The 15,670-nt window shown below is 41.8% G+C and overlaps 1 protein-coding gene across 15 annotated transcripts in view; it reads left to right on the forward strand.

Moving 5' to 3' along the window:
- cacna1g (calcium voltage-gated channel subunit alpha1 G) overlaps positions 1-15,670 on the forward strand; it is a 73,211-nt gene that overhangs the window by 46,520 nt on the left and 11,021 nt on the right. For 10 of the 15 annotated variants that reach the window (XM_088284215.1, XM_088284211.1, XM_088284207.1 and 7 more), the window contains 7 exons: positions 2,318-2,444; positions 3,887-4,012; positions 4,130-4,219; positions 4,293-4,506; positions 12,290-12,441; positions 13,592-13,701; positions 14,069-14,202. In XM_088284215.1, coding sequence (XP_088140341.1) covers positions 2,318-2,444; positions 3,887-4,012; positions 4,130-4,219; positions 4,293-4,506; positions 12,290-12,441; positions 13,592-13,701; positions 14,069-14,202 — 953 coding nt within the window. Of the gene's footprint in view, positions 1-2,317; positions 2,445-3,886; positions 4,013-4,129; positions 4,220-4,292; positions 4,507-5,953; positions 6,005-12,289; positions 12,442-13,591; positions 13,702-14,068; positions 14,203-15,670 lie in introns of all 15 variants that reach the window. The other 5 variants (XM_088284205.1, XM_088284218.1, XM_088284217.1 and 2 more) reach the window with 4 other exon arrangements.

Here is a 15,670-nt window from a genome sequence, read left to right on the forward strand (position 1 = left end):
GGCACACAATCATCCATCAACGTACGAGTAAGCACGAAGGGCATGTCTGTACAGAAGAGGCGGGAATTAAAAACATATGTCACCAAATTACATTTAGATGTCAAGCGCTACTCAGAATTACTTCTCTGATGTCACTTCAGGGAGATTGAGCCACGCATGTGTGTATTGTCGTTAAGGTTGTGAACTTGCATTGCTACCGGTTTATTATAGTGTAATAACATAGTAATAAAGAAATATTAAGTTTTTGGTTATGTGTTGCTGAGTGACGTCACTAGAGATAACCCTCGCGATTAAGCGCCATCAGTTCGGCACTGGAGCTCATCCGTCACTTCATAATTAACCCGAGGCTTTCCATGGGTGCTTAATGTGTTTGCTGGCTTGTGTTTTGGACTGCAATGACTCGGAGCTGACAGAGGTGACTGCCGCCTGTTAACTCATTGCATGTTCATGAACATTTTTTTTTCAAGGCGCACACATTACACAAGTGAGTGCATGACAAGAAATCATTTTTTCCACATTTAGAAAAATGCACAAAACCAAAGTTTGACAGCTGAGGACTGATTGGTGTAACAATGGCGGACAAAGGGAAATTAATCAATAGAATACATAATGGAGAAAAGTTTTTGAAGGGAAAAGTAAGAAACTAGTGGTAGCTTCATTTTTTTTAATGTATTCTCTCTTCAAAGCCGCTTCTCTCCTCCCTTTCTTGTTTCTGTCTTCCTGAGTTGCTTAATTACATCCAGTGTTTACACTGTGGGAGCAAGCTTGCCACTTATTGCCCTACTTGTTGTTCTCATTTTTCGGTGTCGGGGATGTGGAGCTGGAGGAGAGAAATGTAGTGCAGGTGTTATCTGTAAGAAAAAAAAAAGTCTCTTCCTTGCTCTTTTTGTGTAGTTCACAGAATAAGAGCACGCTGTGAAATACTACCAACGACAGATACAGCAAGATGGAAAAATAATATGTTGAGGAATGTGTGATTGTCGGTATTACATTTACCATATTGGAATTAAGTTAATTCTTTTAATGCTTAGCACATCCATTTGCAGGGGCTCCAAAATATTTGGAATCAATAAGATCATTTTATACCACCAATATATTTCGATTTGATTAGTGGTAATTAATTTTATTAATTTTTATTTTAGTATTATTTTATTAATAAATTAATTGGTAGTCATGGGGCCGATAACCGATATCATTTGTTGGAAAAAAGGGGTTAAATGAAAAAAATAAAAGTAAAACTCCAAAACTTGACTTTAAGCATGTTTATTAAACAACATTTTGAAGCTTTTTTAGATCTTTTTAAGCTGAGAGAGAGAGAGAGAATGGGAGAGAGAGAGAGAGAATGGGAGAGAGAGAGAGAGAGAATGGGAGAGAGGGAGATAGAGAGAGAGAGAGAGACAGACAGAGAGAGAGTGAGAGAGAGAGAGAGAGACAGAGAGAGAGAATGGGAGAGAGAGAGATAGAGAGAGAGAGAGAGACAGAGAGAGACAGACAGAGAGAGAGTGAGAGAGAGAGAGAGAATGGGAGAGAGAGAGACAGAGAGAGACAGACAGACACAGAGAGAGAGAGAGAGAGTGAGAGAGAGAGAATGGGAGAGAGAGACAGAGACAGACAGAGAGAGAGAGAGAGAGAGCTGGCAAAGACAAAAAAAAATTACTAAATCGCTACTGATAAAATCCAAGCTATATATAGCATGTAGCAGTAATCACAGTGATGTGTCGGAAGTTGTACCGCATTTTCACGTTTCAAAAGAATTCAAAGAGAGGCCGTGAGGTGCAAATGGATGAGGTGCAGCCGTCGCTATTCTCTGATCACCACAATCGATCAGTGGCCTTGCTCAGCCCTGACTCCTAATTATCGCATGTCCTCTCTTAATGTGCTATTGACTCTGGCTTCACTCAATTGTCTACTCTTGGGAAAAGACGCTACAAGAACAAAGACTGCTGCGCAGATGAGCAAACGTCGTCGTTTTTTTGGAGTGGATCTTTTTTTTGTCCTTATGCCTTTGTTGCGTTTCTATGTGATTTAATGAGTGCCATGTATCAATGCAGTCAATTGTCTGTATAAGTGCTGATATGTGTCGATTTTCCAAGAATACGATGCATGCCGCAGATAGTGAAATGATATCCGAATGGAAATCCACTTTTGTTTGAAAAAATCTGCTAAAAAAAACGTCCAGGACGACAGCAAAAAATGTGAAGCCCGCGCTTAAAGCAATGTCAAGAAGTGGGCCGCATATTGTCATCCTGCGGGCCGCAAATGGCCCCCGGGCCATGAGTTTGACACCACCACTTTTTCTATATGTTTGTTTTTCTAGAGTCATCAGCAGAGCGCCGGGTCTCAAACTGGTCGTTGAGACCTTGATGTCATCACTGAAGCCCATTGGCAACATTGTGGTCATCTGCTGTGCCTTCTTCATCATTTTTGGCATCCTCGGTGTGCAGGTAAGCGGCGTAATGAAAAATGAAATGCATTACAGAGAAGAACATTTTATTGGAAGAACGCCTCGACTAGAACGTGCCAGGCTGCTACGGAGTATTAGAAAAAAAAAAAAAAAAAAGGTGAACTTGTGTGGTAAAAGCTCTTATGAGTGGTAATTTTATGAAGGCAAAGAAATATTACTCATGAAAATAAAAATTACAATTTTAGTAGAACACATTTAAGAGTGAGTATAAAAATTTCCATAAAAAAAAAAAAAAATACAAGCCCAGCAGCCGATGTTGCTTTCTTCAGAGACCCGACATGATGTGGAATCTCAATTCACACACTTAATTTGTTCCAAGACCGCAAAGTCATTTTCCCTGGAAAATCCAGCCCTCGGGCAGAACCAAGTCGCGTTCGTGTGCAGCCGACTCAGACACCTGGCAACGAGTGAACGGTGGCATTTCCAGGGCATTTTAACTGAATAATCACTTGCGTCTTTCCCGTTCTTGGGAGCCGCACCGAGGACTAATTTAGTGCAAAAAAAATTTTTTTAAAAATGCATACCTCTATGTGGAAAGTGGGACTCACTTTGTATGCAAGAGAATGTACTTTTTGAATTGTATGAGTATTTTGGGCAGGTTATTTTCTCAATGCTTAGATTCCCATTTTAGTTTTTTTTCCCTTTCCATTATGGTTGTAGCAAGTTCAAATGTATGTAATGCAGGAGGTTTATGTTCTGTTCCACATTGTAACTCATTTACCTGGTCAACAGCGATTTCATGGCACACTGCCCAAGGACGAATCTGGAAGCACAAGCGCAACGCCCTTGCTGTTGTCCACTTGCCTATCTATCTATCTTCGGCAAGTTTATACTGCGGAGAACCTCTTAATATGTTGGTGTCGCGGAAGCTTCATACGCCAGCGGTCCCGCGTGTCCGTGATTGAATGTTGATGCTCATGAAAAGGCATCTGTGCAATCTGGAGCAACGGCCTTGACTTTTAGGATATATACTCAGAGTGGCCTCTTCATTAAAAAAAAAAAAACATAAAAATAAATAAATAAATATATATATATATATATATATATAAACATTTTTTATTTTATTATTCTTAAAGAAAGGGGGAAAAAGTCAGAATATGCAAATCCATATGTTCCAAACTGTGAATATGCAGGAGTCGTCTGTAGTTTTAAATTGTAATTTCACCATTCGCCACTAGATGGCAGACGCGTTTGCCTTTACACTGGGTGTGACACTACCCTGTACTATGTGAGAAGGCCGAATAATTTTTAATTTGCAGATTTGGAATGCTATTCAGGTCTGGGGTGAGTTGCTTGTTGTTTTGCCCAACCTTGCGGTCATCTCTCTGTCTGCTTCCACCAAACTTATGATGACGTGCAAAGAGCCAATGAGGTTCAAAATAAGATTGCGATAATCTTACAAATGTCTGTGTCCTTCCGCAGCTCTTCAAAGGCAAGTTCTTTGTTTGTCAAGGAGAGGATGTGAAGAACATCACCAACAGGTCAGACTGTTTACAAGCCAGCTACAGATGGGTCAGACACAAATATAACTTCGACAACCTGGGACAGGTCAGAACTCCAAGATCCAAACGTTTTCCGTTAGACGTCACTACGGGAAATTTAAAAACTTTTTTTTTTTTTTTTTTTTTCAACGTATGCATCCATTTCAAATGTTCTCGTTATCAGGCCTTGATGTCTCTGTTTGTTCTGGCATCAAAAGACGGCTGGGTGGATATTATGTATGACGGACTAGATGCTGTGGGAGTCGACCAACAGGTACCGATCAATCCATTAAGAAATTTGCCGTGAAGTACGAAAACCCCAAATGTATGCGTGACGTGTGTTTCAGCCGGTGATGAACTACAATCCGTGGATGTTGCTGTACTTCATCTCCTTCCTCCTGATCGTGGCCTTCTTTGTGCTCAACATGTTTGTGGGCGTGGTGGTGGAGAACTTCCACAAGTGTCGGCGCCACCAGGAGGCCGAGGAGGCCAAGCGCAGGGAGGAGAAGAGACTGAAACGCATGGAAAAAAAGAGACGGAGTAAGGAGAAGGAGCTGGCTGGTCGGTAGTCTTTCCACATCTTTCTGAGTCCTGCTTGGTTTGAGCCCGAGCCTTTTTTTTCTTTTTTTTTTTGGTTTGCCTTTTTGGTTTGGCCGAGTCTGGATGAACGCAATTGGTGATGTAGCACCAAAAGTAGTGCTTTTCTTTTTCTTTTTTTTTTTCTTTTTTTTTTGCGGTAGCGCCCTCTTTCGCTCAACCCCCGAAAGCCCTCTCTTGTCTCGACCTGTGGCTATTTTTCTAGTCACCCTGCAAACACCCGTAATCGACTCTGGCTGCCTTTTCTTCAACTCCAACTTCGAACTGATGATGAAGTCGGACTTGAAGGAAAGCGCCCCCCCCCCCCTCCCCCCCCCTCCTTTCAAAGAGTCCGTTTGCAGCGTAATAAAGATGACAACCAATTCTTGACCCCATCCTGTCTTCTGGAGACGTCACGCTTGGGTTGACCCCGCCCCCCCCCCCCCCCCCCTCCCTTTGGAGCATGCCCTTTGAGTTCTTACCGACGGGGGCTTGCATGGTGGAGCTAGAGGGAGGGGGCGTTGTTGGTCATGAATTGCCCTGATCTAAAACAAGATGACCCCCCCTCCCTTCCCCTCTTCTTGCATGTTGTTTTAGTACAGCCGCGCTGGGGCAGGGATTGACCAAAGCTTGAAAGATGTGGTCTTAGATCACTGCAAGACATTTAAGAGCTAAATCACCCCCCCCCCCCCTCCCCCCTTCGGCTGTATAGGAGTTGATGACAAACCGCTTGAGTGGTTTAGCGTAATTCCACTGCCTCTTCAACCTAAAACGCACGCTGGCGTCCGCTAGCATTTAAAAGCGCCTTCATAAGAATGAAACGGTTCCAGAGGCGCTTGTTTGGGCGCATATCCACAAGGAGCAGTGGACTCTGGTGTTTCCGAAAGCTGAAGAAATGATTCCATACTGTGTGTATGATCTTTTCATTTCGTGCTATGCATCTCCCTTGAGAAATACAGATGACTTGATGTTTTAAGAGCAAATTTATGATCCCCCCCCCCCCACTCCCTCCTTTTGCACATTCAGTCACCGACATAAAACGTTCCTGAACTGCACCCCTCTTGGAATTGTGGCAACCTTTTATTTGCCGATTTTCTTTTTTTTTTTTTCAGGATTTTATACGGCCTTGTTTGAAATGGTGTTCAGATATAGAAGAGATTTTTCGCCAATGACCCAAAACAGTAAATCCATAGTCACATGGTTAGAATAGTGAGCATGGGAGAAAAAAAATAACATCTAGTGCTAATCCAAAGAACTGGACTCAGAATCACTGGAAAGACAAAATCTAGGCGCACAAACCAGCTTAATCGTTCACTGCTTCCTTCTGGTCTTACTCCATCCCTCTTTCCCTCTTTCTCTCTTCTTGCCTCTCTTCCTTCCTTTCCTTGCTTCCTTCTCCCGCTTCCTTACTAACATAGTCTCATTCCTCTAGATTTAATGGTTCCAGGGGTGAGTTGGGCCCTCTCTGAAGGCACATTAAAAGGTACCCCGTTCCCAGCATGCTCCGTTTTGTCCCTTAACTCCTCACACCGCCCACCACGGTGGCAAGGGTTCAAAGTTCAGTAATCATGGGAGGTACGGTCCCCATCACGCGTTCCCGCCCTCCTGCCTCTCTCCCATCAGCCCCTCAGTCCACTGGACATGCTGTTCGCTATTTTGTTTTTTTTGTTTTTTTTTTCCTTTCTGTCTTTCACAGCTCTCTTGCACTGTCCGCGAATCATCCACTGTCCGCTGCACCAGCCTCATCAAATGAAGACTGCTGAGGTCTTTTGAAATGATTGGAGCAAAAGTGTTGGTTATTGTCTTTGAGACAGTGAGACGAATTGTGGTTTCCAGTACCGTATCGCGTTAGCTATTTTATTATATTAAATTTTATTTATTATTTTAAAAGACCTTTTTTTTTTTTGGTTACTGTTCATTTTTGCAGCCAGGAATTCAGTGACGTAAGAATATAATGGGGATGCAAAGCGCTTTCCATCTGAAATTGGAGGAGAAAATGAATGTCAACTTGCAGTGCCTTTGTGCTATTTGCAGTTAGCGGTGCTCTTTTTGGAGCCTAGCAATAAAAAAATATAAAGTTATCTCTGTTATGTGTTTCGGACTATAAAAAAAAAAGGTTACTCATTATTATATATGCGGTAGTACTTTTCAACGAGTTTAAGGAGGTCAGTCAGGTCACATGCAACATTACTGTAATATACAAAACAAATGTAGCCGGTTAAAAGCTGCAACAGATAAATTTAGCCATAAAAACACGTCGGGACATAGATTGGCCACTTCGTATTAATAGTCGAGGTTATATATCAATCTATATTTGCAAAGACAATGAGCACACAGGTAAATATATTTTTTTTTTAATTTATTTACCTTAAACAGCAGTAGGTGCTATCTCCCCCGCCGCTTCTAAACAATACCAAACGCAGCTAGTCACACATTAACATCCCAGCTCTCTCTCTCTCACTCTCTCTCTCTCTCTCTCTCCCTCTCCCATTCTCTTTCTCTCTCTCTCTCTCTCTCTCTCTCTCTCTCCCTCTCCCATTCTCTTTCTCCCTCTCTCTCTCTCTCTCTCTCCCATTCTCTTTCTCTATCTCTCTCCCCACGTCTCTCTCTCTCTCCCTCTCCCATTCTCTTTCTCTCTCTCTCTCTCTCTCTCTCTCCCCCTCTCCCCCTCCCCCTCCCTCCCCCTCTCTCTCTTTCTCTCTCTCTCTCTCTCACACACCACACAGCAGCCTGTAGAAACCAGTTTCTTACATATTGAGGGAGACGCAGTTGATGAACTTATATATAAGTGAGGGGACGTCTCTCCATGGCCGGACTTGCTGCCCGGTCATCCGGTGCCTGCGATGGTGGGAGTCAGTAGCCAAACAAACAACAGAGAGACGGTGGTCGCACTGCAAAGGTGGATGTATGTATGGCACTCGTTCTCTATGCTCATTAAACTCAATTTCAAGATGCTTATTTGCGTTAAATCATACATTATATCCTCAAAATTAATTCCTACATACTTCGGTATTTGTCTCTTACAGCCTCTAGAAAATATGGTACTCGCATTTGTGTCCAATACTTTCAAACTGATATCTAAACGATTAAATGTATTCCATGTTAGCTGTACTTTATCAATTAATTCTTTCTGTCTCGCCCCCCCACTTCGCTCTCTCTCTCTCTCTCTCTCTCTCTCTCTCTCTATCACTCTCTCTCACCCTCTCTGTCTCACACAAACGCATACAATCACACAGTCTGATACACACACACGGTTTCTCACTGAATCTGGGTCAACGCTAACAGAGATAAATCTAACCGGAAGTTTCACATTGACTTTCTTGCTGCCGTCTATTCATCCATGGGAGGGATGTAATTAATAGCACTCGTCCTTTTGGGAGGGGCAGACAGGCAAAAGTCTCTTGTCGCCGGATCTGTAAACTACAGTTAGAAAATGAGAGAGTGTCGACGACGAGGACATCCTCGGAAGGAGCGACAAAGTTGTAGGTGCATCTTGTTGATGCCAGAAAGGTGTAAAGTAAACTTGTTCAAGAGTGTGGAACATTTGTGGAGCGGAGCCAACATGAATTTATTGCCCCTACTTGGCAAGTTGCCCAAAGGTGCAACCGGCTCGCACTCTCCTTTATATACAATAAACCATTTCAGTATTCCGAAGAGACATAGAAAGGTCGTAGTCAGCCACGTGATATATTTATGTAATATCCATCAAATTAGTCAATGAGGCACATTGTCCGCTGGATGCATTAAATATATTTACTTCTCTATTGGCATGGGTGACTAATGAGTTTCGTTCGTTGAATGCTTGAAAAACAGAAAGAGTGATGGCTTGCCGATATGCCCTGGAATGAAAATGTGAACGTAATCACCATTAAAGCTTATGAATTTTTTCCCAAAACGAGTCATTTGGAATTCTAGAAAAGACCATTCGGTGTGATCTGGATGGCAAAACTGCACATTTGCGGCAGGGAAATCCACTCAACGGGAATCAGGATAAATGTTTTATATTGGCAAGTTTCTCAATGAATGTTTTATCGGTGGAAATGTCAACAAGAGAGTGCTGGGTGGCAGAAACCATGAAGCTGCAGCGGCAGCAGCAAATGCCGGGATGAAAGAGACAAACGGAACTTTTGAACTGACAACTGATCAGACCAATATGGCCTCTGTTTGTTCCTGTCAGGTTTAGTTTATCTTGAAGATACACAAATAGAATTGTAACCACACAAACATTATGTATGCACTAAAGCTAAATAATTCTAAACATCAAATAATATATACAGCCAGATGTTTTTTTGATTACATTAAATAAATCAATTTTTAATAAAATGAATCTCTGCATGAGCATGTGTGCATGTGCAAAAAAACTCCTTTAAAAATATATTTTATTTTGCAACTAACTAACAAAAGTTTTCCTGTTTTAGCAGCTTTGACAGTATTATTATTTATTTTTAATTATTATTATTAAATAAATCCAAACCATGTACAATTCCAACAAAACCAAAATCGTACTATACTCTTCAGTGAGAACAGCCACTAGTAGTCAGTCAAGCAAAAGTGTAATCGGTGTAAAGGAGGTGACTAACGATTTGCCGTCGTTATTATATTAGCGGATTTGTGTTGCGTACATTTCCGAACCCGATGCGACATCCACCGTGCCGCAGAATCATCACGATGCAAAAAACGTCCAATTAATTAAATTGCGGGATGTCAACAGAGGTGTGGGCAAACTACGGTTCGGGGGCCACACGCGGCCCATTTAACGTTTTAATCCGGCCTGCTGAATTTGAAAAAAAAATAATTAATAAGCCTTCTTAATAGTCTATTTTCTAAATACTGTGGTGCGTCAAAGACAGATATTTTGTTGTCATGCTTTTGTTCATGATCATTTAAAATCAAATGTATTTTTTTTTTCGCCGATGAGGTGAGGTTACCAAAACACTCCATCCATCTGCTTCTGGTCCGGGCCCCTCTGCAAAATTTCGAACCCATTATGGCCGCCAATCAAAAAGTTTGCCCACCCCTGCTTTAAAATTATTATGAAGCGCTTGAAATGATGTAAAAAAGTCATGAGGGAAATCAGCTTCTGGTTGAAGTGATCAACTGTATGTGTCCAGAAAATTGACATTGGCGGGGGGAAAAAAAATAAAGGCTTCCCATTGTTCCGTGCCTCGTCATCGCTGCTCTCCTTGTTCCGTTCCTCCGCCCTCCACTCATGCTGCCCAGCCGCTTTCCTTTCCCATCCAATCCCACATTTCAGTTGGTTCATTGCTCAAGTATGACTCAGAAAGAGGTGTCAGTCTGCCATGCGAACCAGCACAATGTACACGTGTCTGTCTGCCATGTGTTTACGGGGAGAGTGCGTCAAGCGTGTGAAATGGCACAATGCAACGTGTCACTCGGTGTGTGTGATGTACGCATGATGGGAGTGTTTTGTTATCACGCCTTATGTCTGAATGATTATATGTCTTATTTCTTTGATGCTTCCCTTCTGGACTCAACAATTTGCTCTGCTGCTCGTCGCCACTGACTGGCGGCTGGACTTTCTTATTGGTTTGCTTTCTTCTCTCCCTTTGTAGGTGTTTTCTGCCTTTTTGATATTTATCAAGCGAAGCAGCAGAGCATTTTGGAATTCCAGTTTTTTTTTTGTTTTTTTGTTTTTTTTGTCGTCGTCGTTATTGTCTTCCCATGAATGTTACTGTCAACAATTGTTTTTAGACTCTGTGTTTGCTGGATTTCAAAACCAGGCTGCCAGTCGTTGACTCTGAAGGCAGACACAGAGTATAAAGGTTTACCTCAGAGCCATGTAGAATCAAGGAAACGGGCGTAAAAAGCAGCTGCTTGCATTATGAGGAATTAAAAAAAAAAAAATATATATATATATATATAAATATAAATTATATATATATATATATATATATATATATATATATTTTATTTATTTAATTTCTTTTAATTTAATCTACCTAATCTAAGAGCGCTGCTTTACACGCCCACCTTTTCATTTCACAGCCGTCCATATCATTATTACCGTTACATTTCATTCCCGAGCACATTTTTTTTCTTCAAGTAGCACCATCTCAAGACACTTTTAGAGGAGCTCCAGCAAAGCCATGCCCGTTTTGTGCAGTTTGAAGTTTCATGAACAGACCTAACTTTGCAACTTCCGCATCCTCAACCCTCGTTCGGCGCCCTCACATATCACTAGTGCTGGGAAAATGAAGCTTCGTGAAACACTTGTAATGTTTGTTTGTTTTTTTGTTTTTTTACTCCTCTAGATGGATTCTTAGTTTAAGAATGCAGTGGAAATGTATCTTTAAACCAAGAGCACCAATCTAGAGGTGTAAAAAAAATATATATGTAATTAAATCACAAGTGGTTCATGAAGCTTCATTTTTTTTGCTTAACTAATGATCACCACATTCCGGGCACATGCGCTATGTTCCAGAACCATACACAACATAACCAACCTAACCTACGCTCACCTGCACAGTCACAGTCTACCCATGGTGCTGTACTGTGCTATTTTTTTTATTATTATTATTATTATTCATCAGTCCCAAACAAAAATCTGAATTGACATGTCTGTATTTCCCAACTAAGACCACCTCGGAAATATACGGAGAATATTTTTGAGAGTGGCCGCATCCAAAAAGCAACTCCCAGACCGAGTCCAGGTCTAACATTCAGTCGTGACACCTGTTAAGTTTGTACGATTTGAACTCTATTAAGAGAATGTTAAGGAGCATCGGTCTTGCGGTTGTTTTTGGATCAGAATTAAGTTTGATGAGCGAAGGCAGACTGTCAGCAGGGAGCTTGGATGTGTAACTTTATTTATAAAAAAAAAAAAAAAAAAAAAAATGCATTCAATGTTGCATTTGACAGTAGCAGGCATGGAAAATAATTTGTTGCGCTAAAAAAAAATAATAACCACAAATAGTTCTAAGTCTCCCTCAAATAATCTGTCCTCCTTGGTCTGCGATTTTCTTTTTAATAATTCAATTATCGAGGATAATGTTTTAAAATGTATGTATGAGGAAGGGAAAGCTTATTGCTGGCCTCTCAGGATCTGCGTTTTTCCCAAATGATTTTATGAATGAAATTATTGTTCAGCAGCTCCTTTGCACGTTTGGCAACCCACTCGCCACATGCACTGACACGCACGCACCTTTGGGAAACTGGAGCTGCTCTAACGCCTCTCCTTAGCTAATTGGCTCTCGGCGAGCTCACAACACCCAGAGGACTTTTTGATTCCGTCCTCTCTCAAGTGACCTTTCCCTTCCTCAATCGGGTTCATCCTGACACCCGCCCCGTGTGCAAGGGAACAAATGACTGGCTATTTCTCCTCTCTTAGGTCTTTTTTCCTGAGAGGAGTCATGAGGAAAAAAAGATGAGCGGAGGCAATCGGAGGGACACAGCGAGAGATGGTGAAACCTCCCGTTTAAAAATAGTGGCACCTTACTCCTCTTTCAATCACATCGGATGATAACGATATTTGATTGAATTGGCCAACATCTCTCGACTCTGTCCAGCCACTGATTTGCCCCACTTTTCCTATAAATCGACATACCAGAAATAAATATTAACATGACCACCGACTAATCTCTTTTTCAGATTTCGCAGCCCGCTCCGTAACACGGCAGGTCTAATTTACGGTGTCTCGTTGTATTACCTCCTATCTCACTTTATGAATGCCACCCTCCCCCCTCCTTCTTTTTCAACGCGCCCTGTCCCCCCCTCAATTCCCCCCCCCTCTAAACCCCACTTTCAACAGAAGCTCAGAGTAAGCCCTACTACTCCGATTACTCCCCCACCCGTTTGATTATCCACAAGATGTGCACCAGCCACTACCTGGACCTCTTCATCACCATCGTCATCGGGCTCAACGTCATCACGATGTCCATGGAGCACTACCAGCAGCCGAAGGTCAGATGTGTGGGAATAATGTTAACCTGAGGATTATTCCAATTTGGTTATGAACGCGCTTTTATGGTGGTGGGTTGTGAAGTATGTGTTGGAGTTAATAGTGATGGTAAACTGAAGTTTCATGAAGAACTTTTGAAATATATATACTTTTTTTTTTTTTTACTCCTATAGATGGAACTCTTGGTTTAAGGATGCAGTGAAAATTCCATTTCACTAGTGTCATCTGGAGCAGGTGTGGGCAAACTACGGCCCGGGGGCCACATGCGGCCCGTTAAACGTTTGAATCTGGCCCGCCAAATTTGAAAAAAATTAAATGAATAAACATTATATATATATATATATAGATTGTTGTAATGCTTTTGTTCACTTTCATTTTAAATTAAATGGGGTTTTTTTCCGATGGGGTGAGGTTACCAAAACACTCAATCCATCTGCTCCTGGTCCGACCCGTCTGGCAAATTTTAGAACCCAAAAAGTTTGCCCACCCCTTATATAGAGGAATAAAAAAATATATATATCACAAGTGCTTCATGATCGGATCGGCAGAAATACTGTATTTTATGCGAAATCTGTGATCGGTTGTCATTTTCTAATTTGCCAATATATCAATGATGTCATTGATCGGATCCACAAAATAAGACTTCACAGCTGACGCAAAGTCTTTGTTCTGGGCTGCCATCGTATTAAATAAAAGTTTTTCTGCATAGACGCAAATCGTGGTCCCAATCCCCCCTGGAATAGCGGGGCTGGACAGTTGTTTACATAGATTTGATAGATTGGTCCATCTGATTGGACGAAAATTGATTATGGTTTATTGGTGATCTGCTCCAAAATCTTGATCATGTAAAATGATTTTTTTTTTGTTTCATTCTTCACAGAAAACATTTTAATCGGGCTTAGGTGTCCAATTATGAGTAAGACTAACATAAACAAGAACTAGCTGTGAGGTGAAGGACGATCACCACGGAGGGTTAAGTCTCGAGTGCGATCTAATGGGCCGTTTTTACATTCGTATGACCGAATAAACTCATCAATTATTCCCAGAGACGTCGGCAGATTTTATAATCAGGGTTCCAAGTTCATGTGGCTCAAACTTGAAAGGTTGTTTTCTTTTTAAAAATGATATCCGTCTCTTTTGCTCAATCTTCAGGAACTGGATGAAGCATTGAAGATCTGTAACTACATCTTCACTCTCATCTTTGTTCTGGAGTCAGTCTTCAAATTGGTTGCCTTTGGATTCCGGCGCTTCTTTAAGGACAAGTTCGTATTTGAATAACCGACAGCCGCCCCTTGATTGATGTGATGATTTTGTCCAAGACAGCACAAACACAAGTAGTCTCAAACAAATATTTGCTGTAGATTGAAGCTTTTGGGTTTTGACAACATAATTCCAACAGATTGATGGTCACAGATTTTTTTTTTTTTCATTAGCTCATCACGGGTTGCCATCGCCACACACACTCAAAAACTGGCAGAACCGCATTAGCATTAGCATTAGCATTAGTCCCTAACTTTGTGGACATTGAGCTGGTTCCAAGCATTTTGGACTTGAACAAGTTGATGGAACACAGCCAGGATAATCTTGTGTTCTCTAAAATGAAAAGTTGATGCGATTGAATGTGCATAGGTGGAACCAGCTGGATCTAGCCATCGTCTTGCTCTCCATCATGGGCATCACTCTCGAGGAAATCGAGGTCAACGCTTCACTGCCCATTAACCCGACCATCATCCGCATCATGAGAGTGCTGAGGATTGCACGAGGTATGCGCTCACAGCCGCCGGACCTTCACCCTCCGTCACTCACGCCCTCACAGCTCAGTGATTTTCTTTCCCTGAGTGTGTCCGTCTTTTGTCATTTTTATATGGCAGGTCTCAGCATGGTTTGGATTGGGTGGGATGGCACTGATGAAAACAGCCAGCTGACAAACCGTAGTCAGATTGAGATGGGTGTAAGTGATTAAAGTGTAGTGGGGAAGAGGCGTGACACGTCATGATGGGAAGTGAATTAAACTGCAATGTATGGAGAGACTATGCTATAATAAATGAAGGAGCACAAAGCAAAGGTCGAGAGCGGAGTGATTAATAACGCCTGAATTTAAAATAGATTACGAGATGAAGTGAGAGCGGAGCAAGTGACAAAGGGGAAAAGTTTAGGGAAAAGGAATTACGGGGAGCTACAGAATATCAGAGAGCACACCTGAAGAAGGAAGACAAGGGATGCGATATGGGAACTGCATTCCGAAAAAAAAAAAAAGTAAACTCACTTTCAATCCTCGTCAAATGCTTTGTCGCCTTCTAATTTCTTCTATCTGACGATTGACGAGTTAATGTCACAGCGATTGTATGAATAGCGTCTGTGAAGCTGGCCAATGACAATCGTCAAACACTGAGATGGACGTTCCATCCCATAGACGGAACAATACGTTCTTCCGTTCCGGCCCATTTTGGGGACGGAGGCTAGACGACGAGATATATTTTAAAAGAACAGAGTAAAGAATAACGGAAGTGGGTACCCACAGCTTGTCTGTGTGTTCGTATTCGGTAGGGTGTCACTTCACTTTATACTCCCAGTTGGTTAAGAAAGATGGCCATGTTGCATGTCTCCAAGACTGGACGGAGATTATTATTTTTATGAATAAGGACGGAGGGGTCAAATGGAAAAATCACCATGCGCTTTGACAGTTGGCACCCTTTTTTTTTTTTGTGGTTATGTCACATGGTTGTGCAGCGAATCTCAATGTGCCATTTTAACCGTGCAGTTTCTTTGTGTTAGTCGTGTCCGCTGCCCCGCACGGCAAAGAGAAACAGCGAGAACACAGATGGACAAGGTCAGCCAGGCAGGAACAAAAATAAATTTAAGCACAAGTCATTAAAATTAACACATCATGAAGACGCAAGGTAATACGTAAAGCGCAGTTCGAGTTATCGTTCTGCCAACAAATCTTTTTTTTTTTTTTTTTAAATCCAACGTTTTGAGTTTAATTACAGCTAATATGTGTGCGCTTTCCGACGTTGCTAAAAATGTTTCTTGACAGGGCAGGTGGGCCAAAAATCATTAAGCGCACTCCGAAAGTGCGGACCTCTGCCAAGGCATTAACATTTGTCACCTGCAAAAATCAATGAGTGAACAACTCCGATCCAGGATCTTAATGGCTTAAAGGCATTCAATTTGGTTCTTCTGGAGAGGAACGCGATGTAATAAAAATGCAAGTGCAACAAATTACAGCCT

Source organism: Idiotropiscis lumnitzeri, chromosome 20 (genome assembly GCF_059441095.1).
Source record: "Idiotropiscis lumnitzeri isolate Australia: NSW breed Sydney's pygmy pipehorse chromosome 20, RoL_Ilum_1.0, whole genome shotgun sequence".
In the NCBI taxonomy this organism is placed as follows: domain Eukaryota; kingdom Metazoa; phylum Chordata; class Actinopteri; order Syngnathiformes; family Syngnathidae; genus Idiotropiscis; species Idiotropiscis lumnitzeri.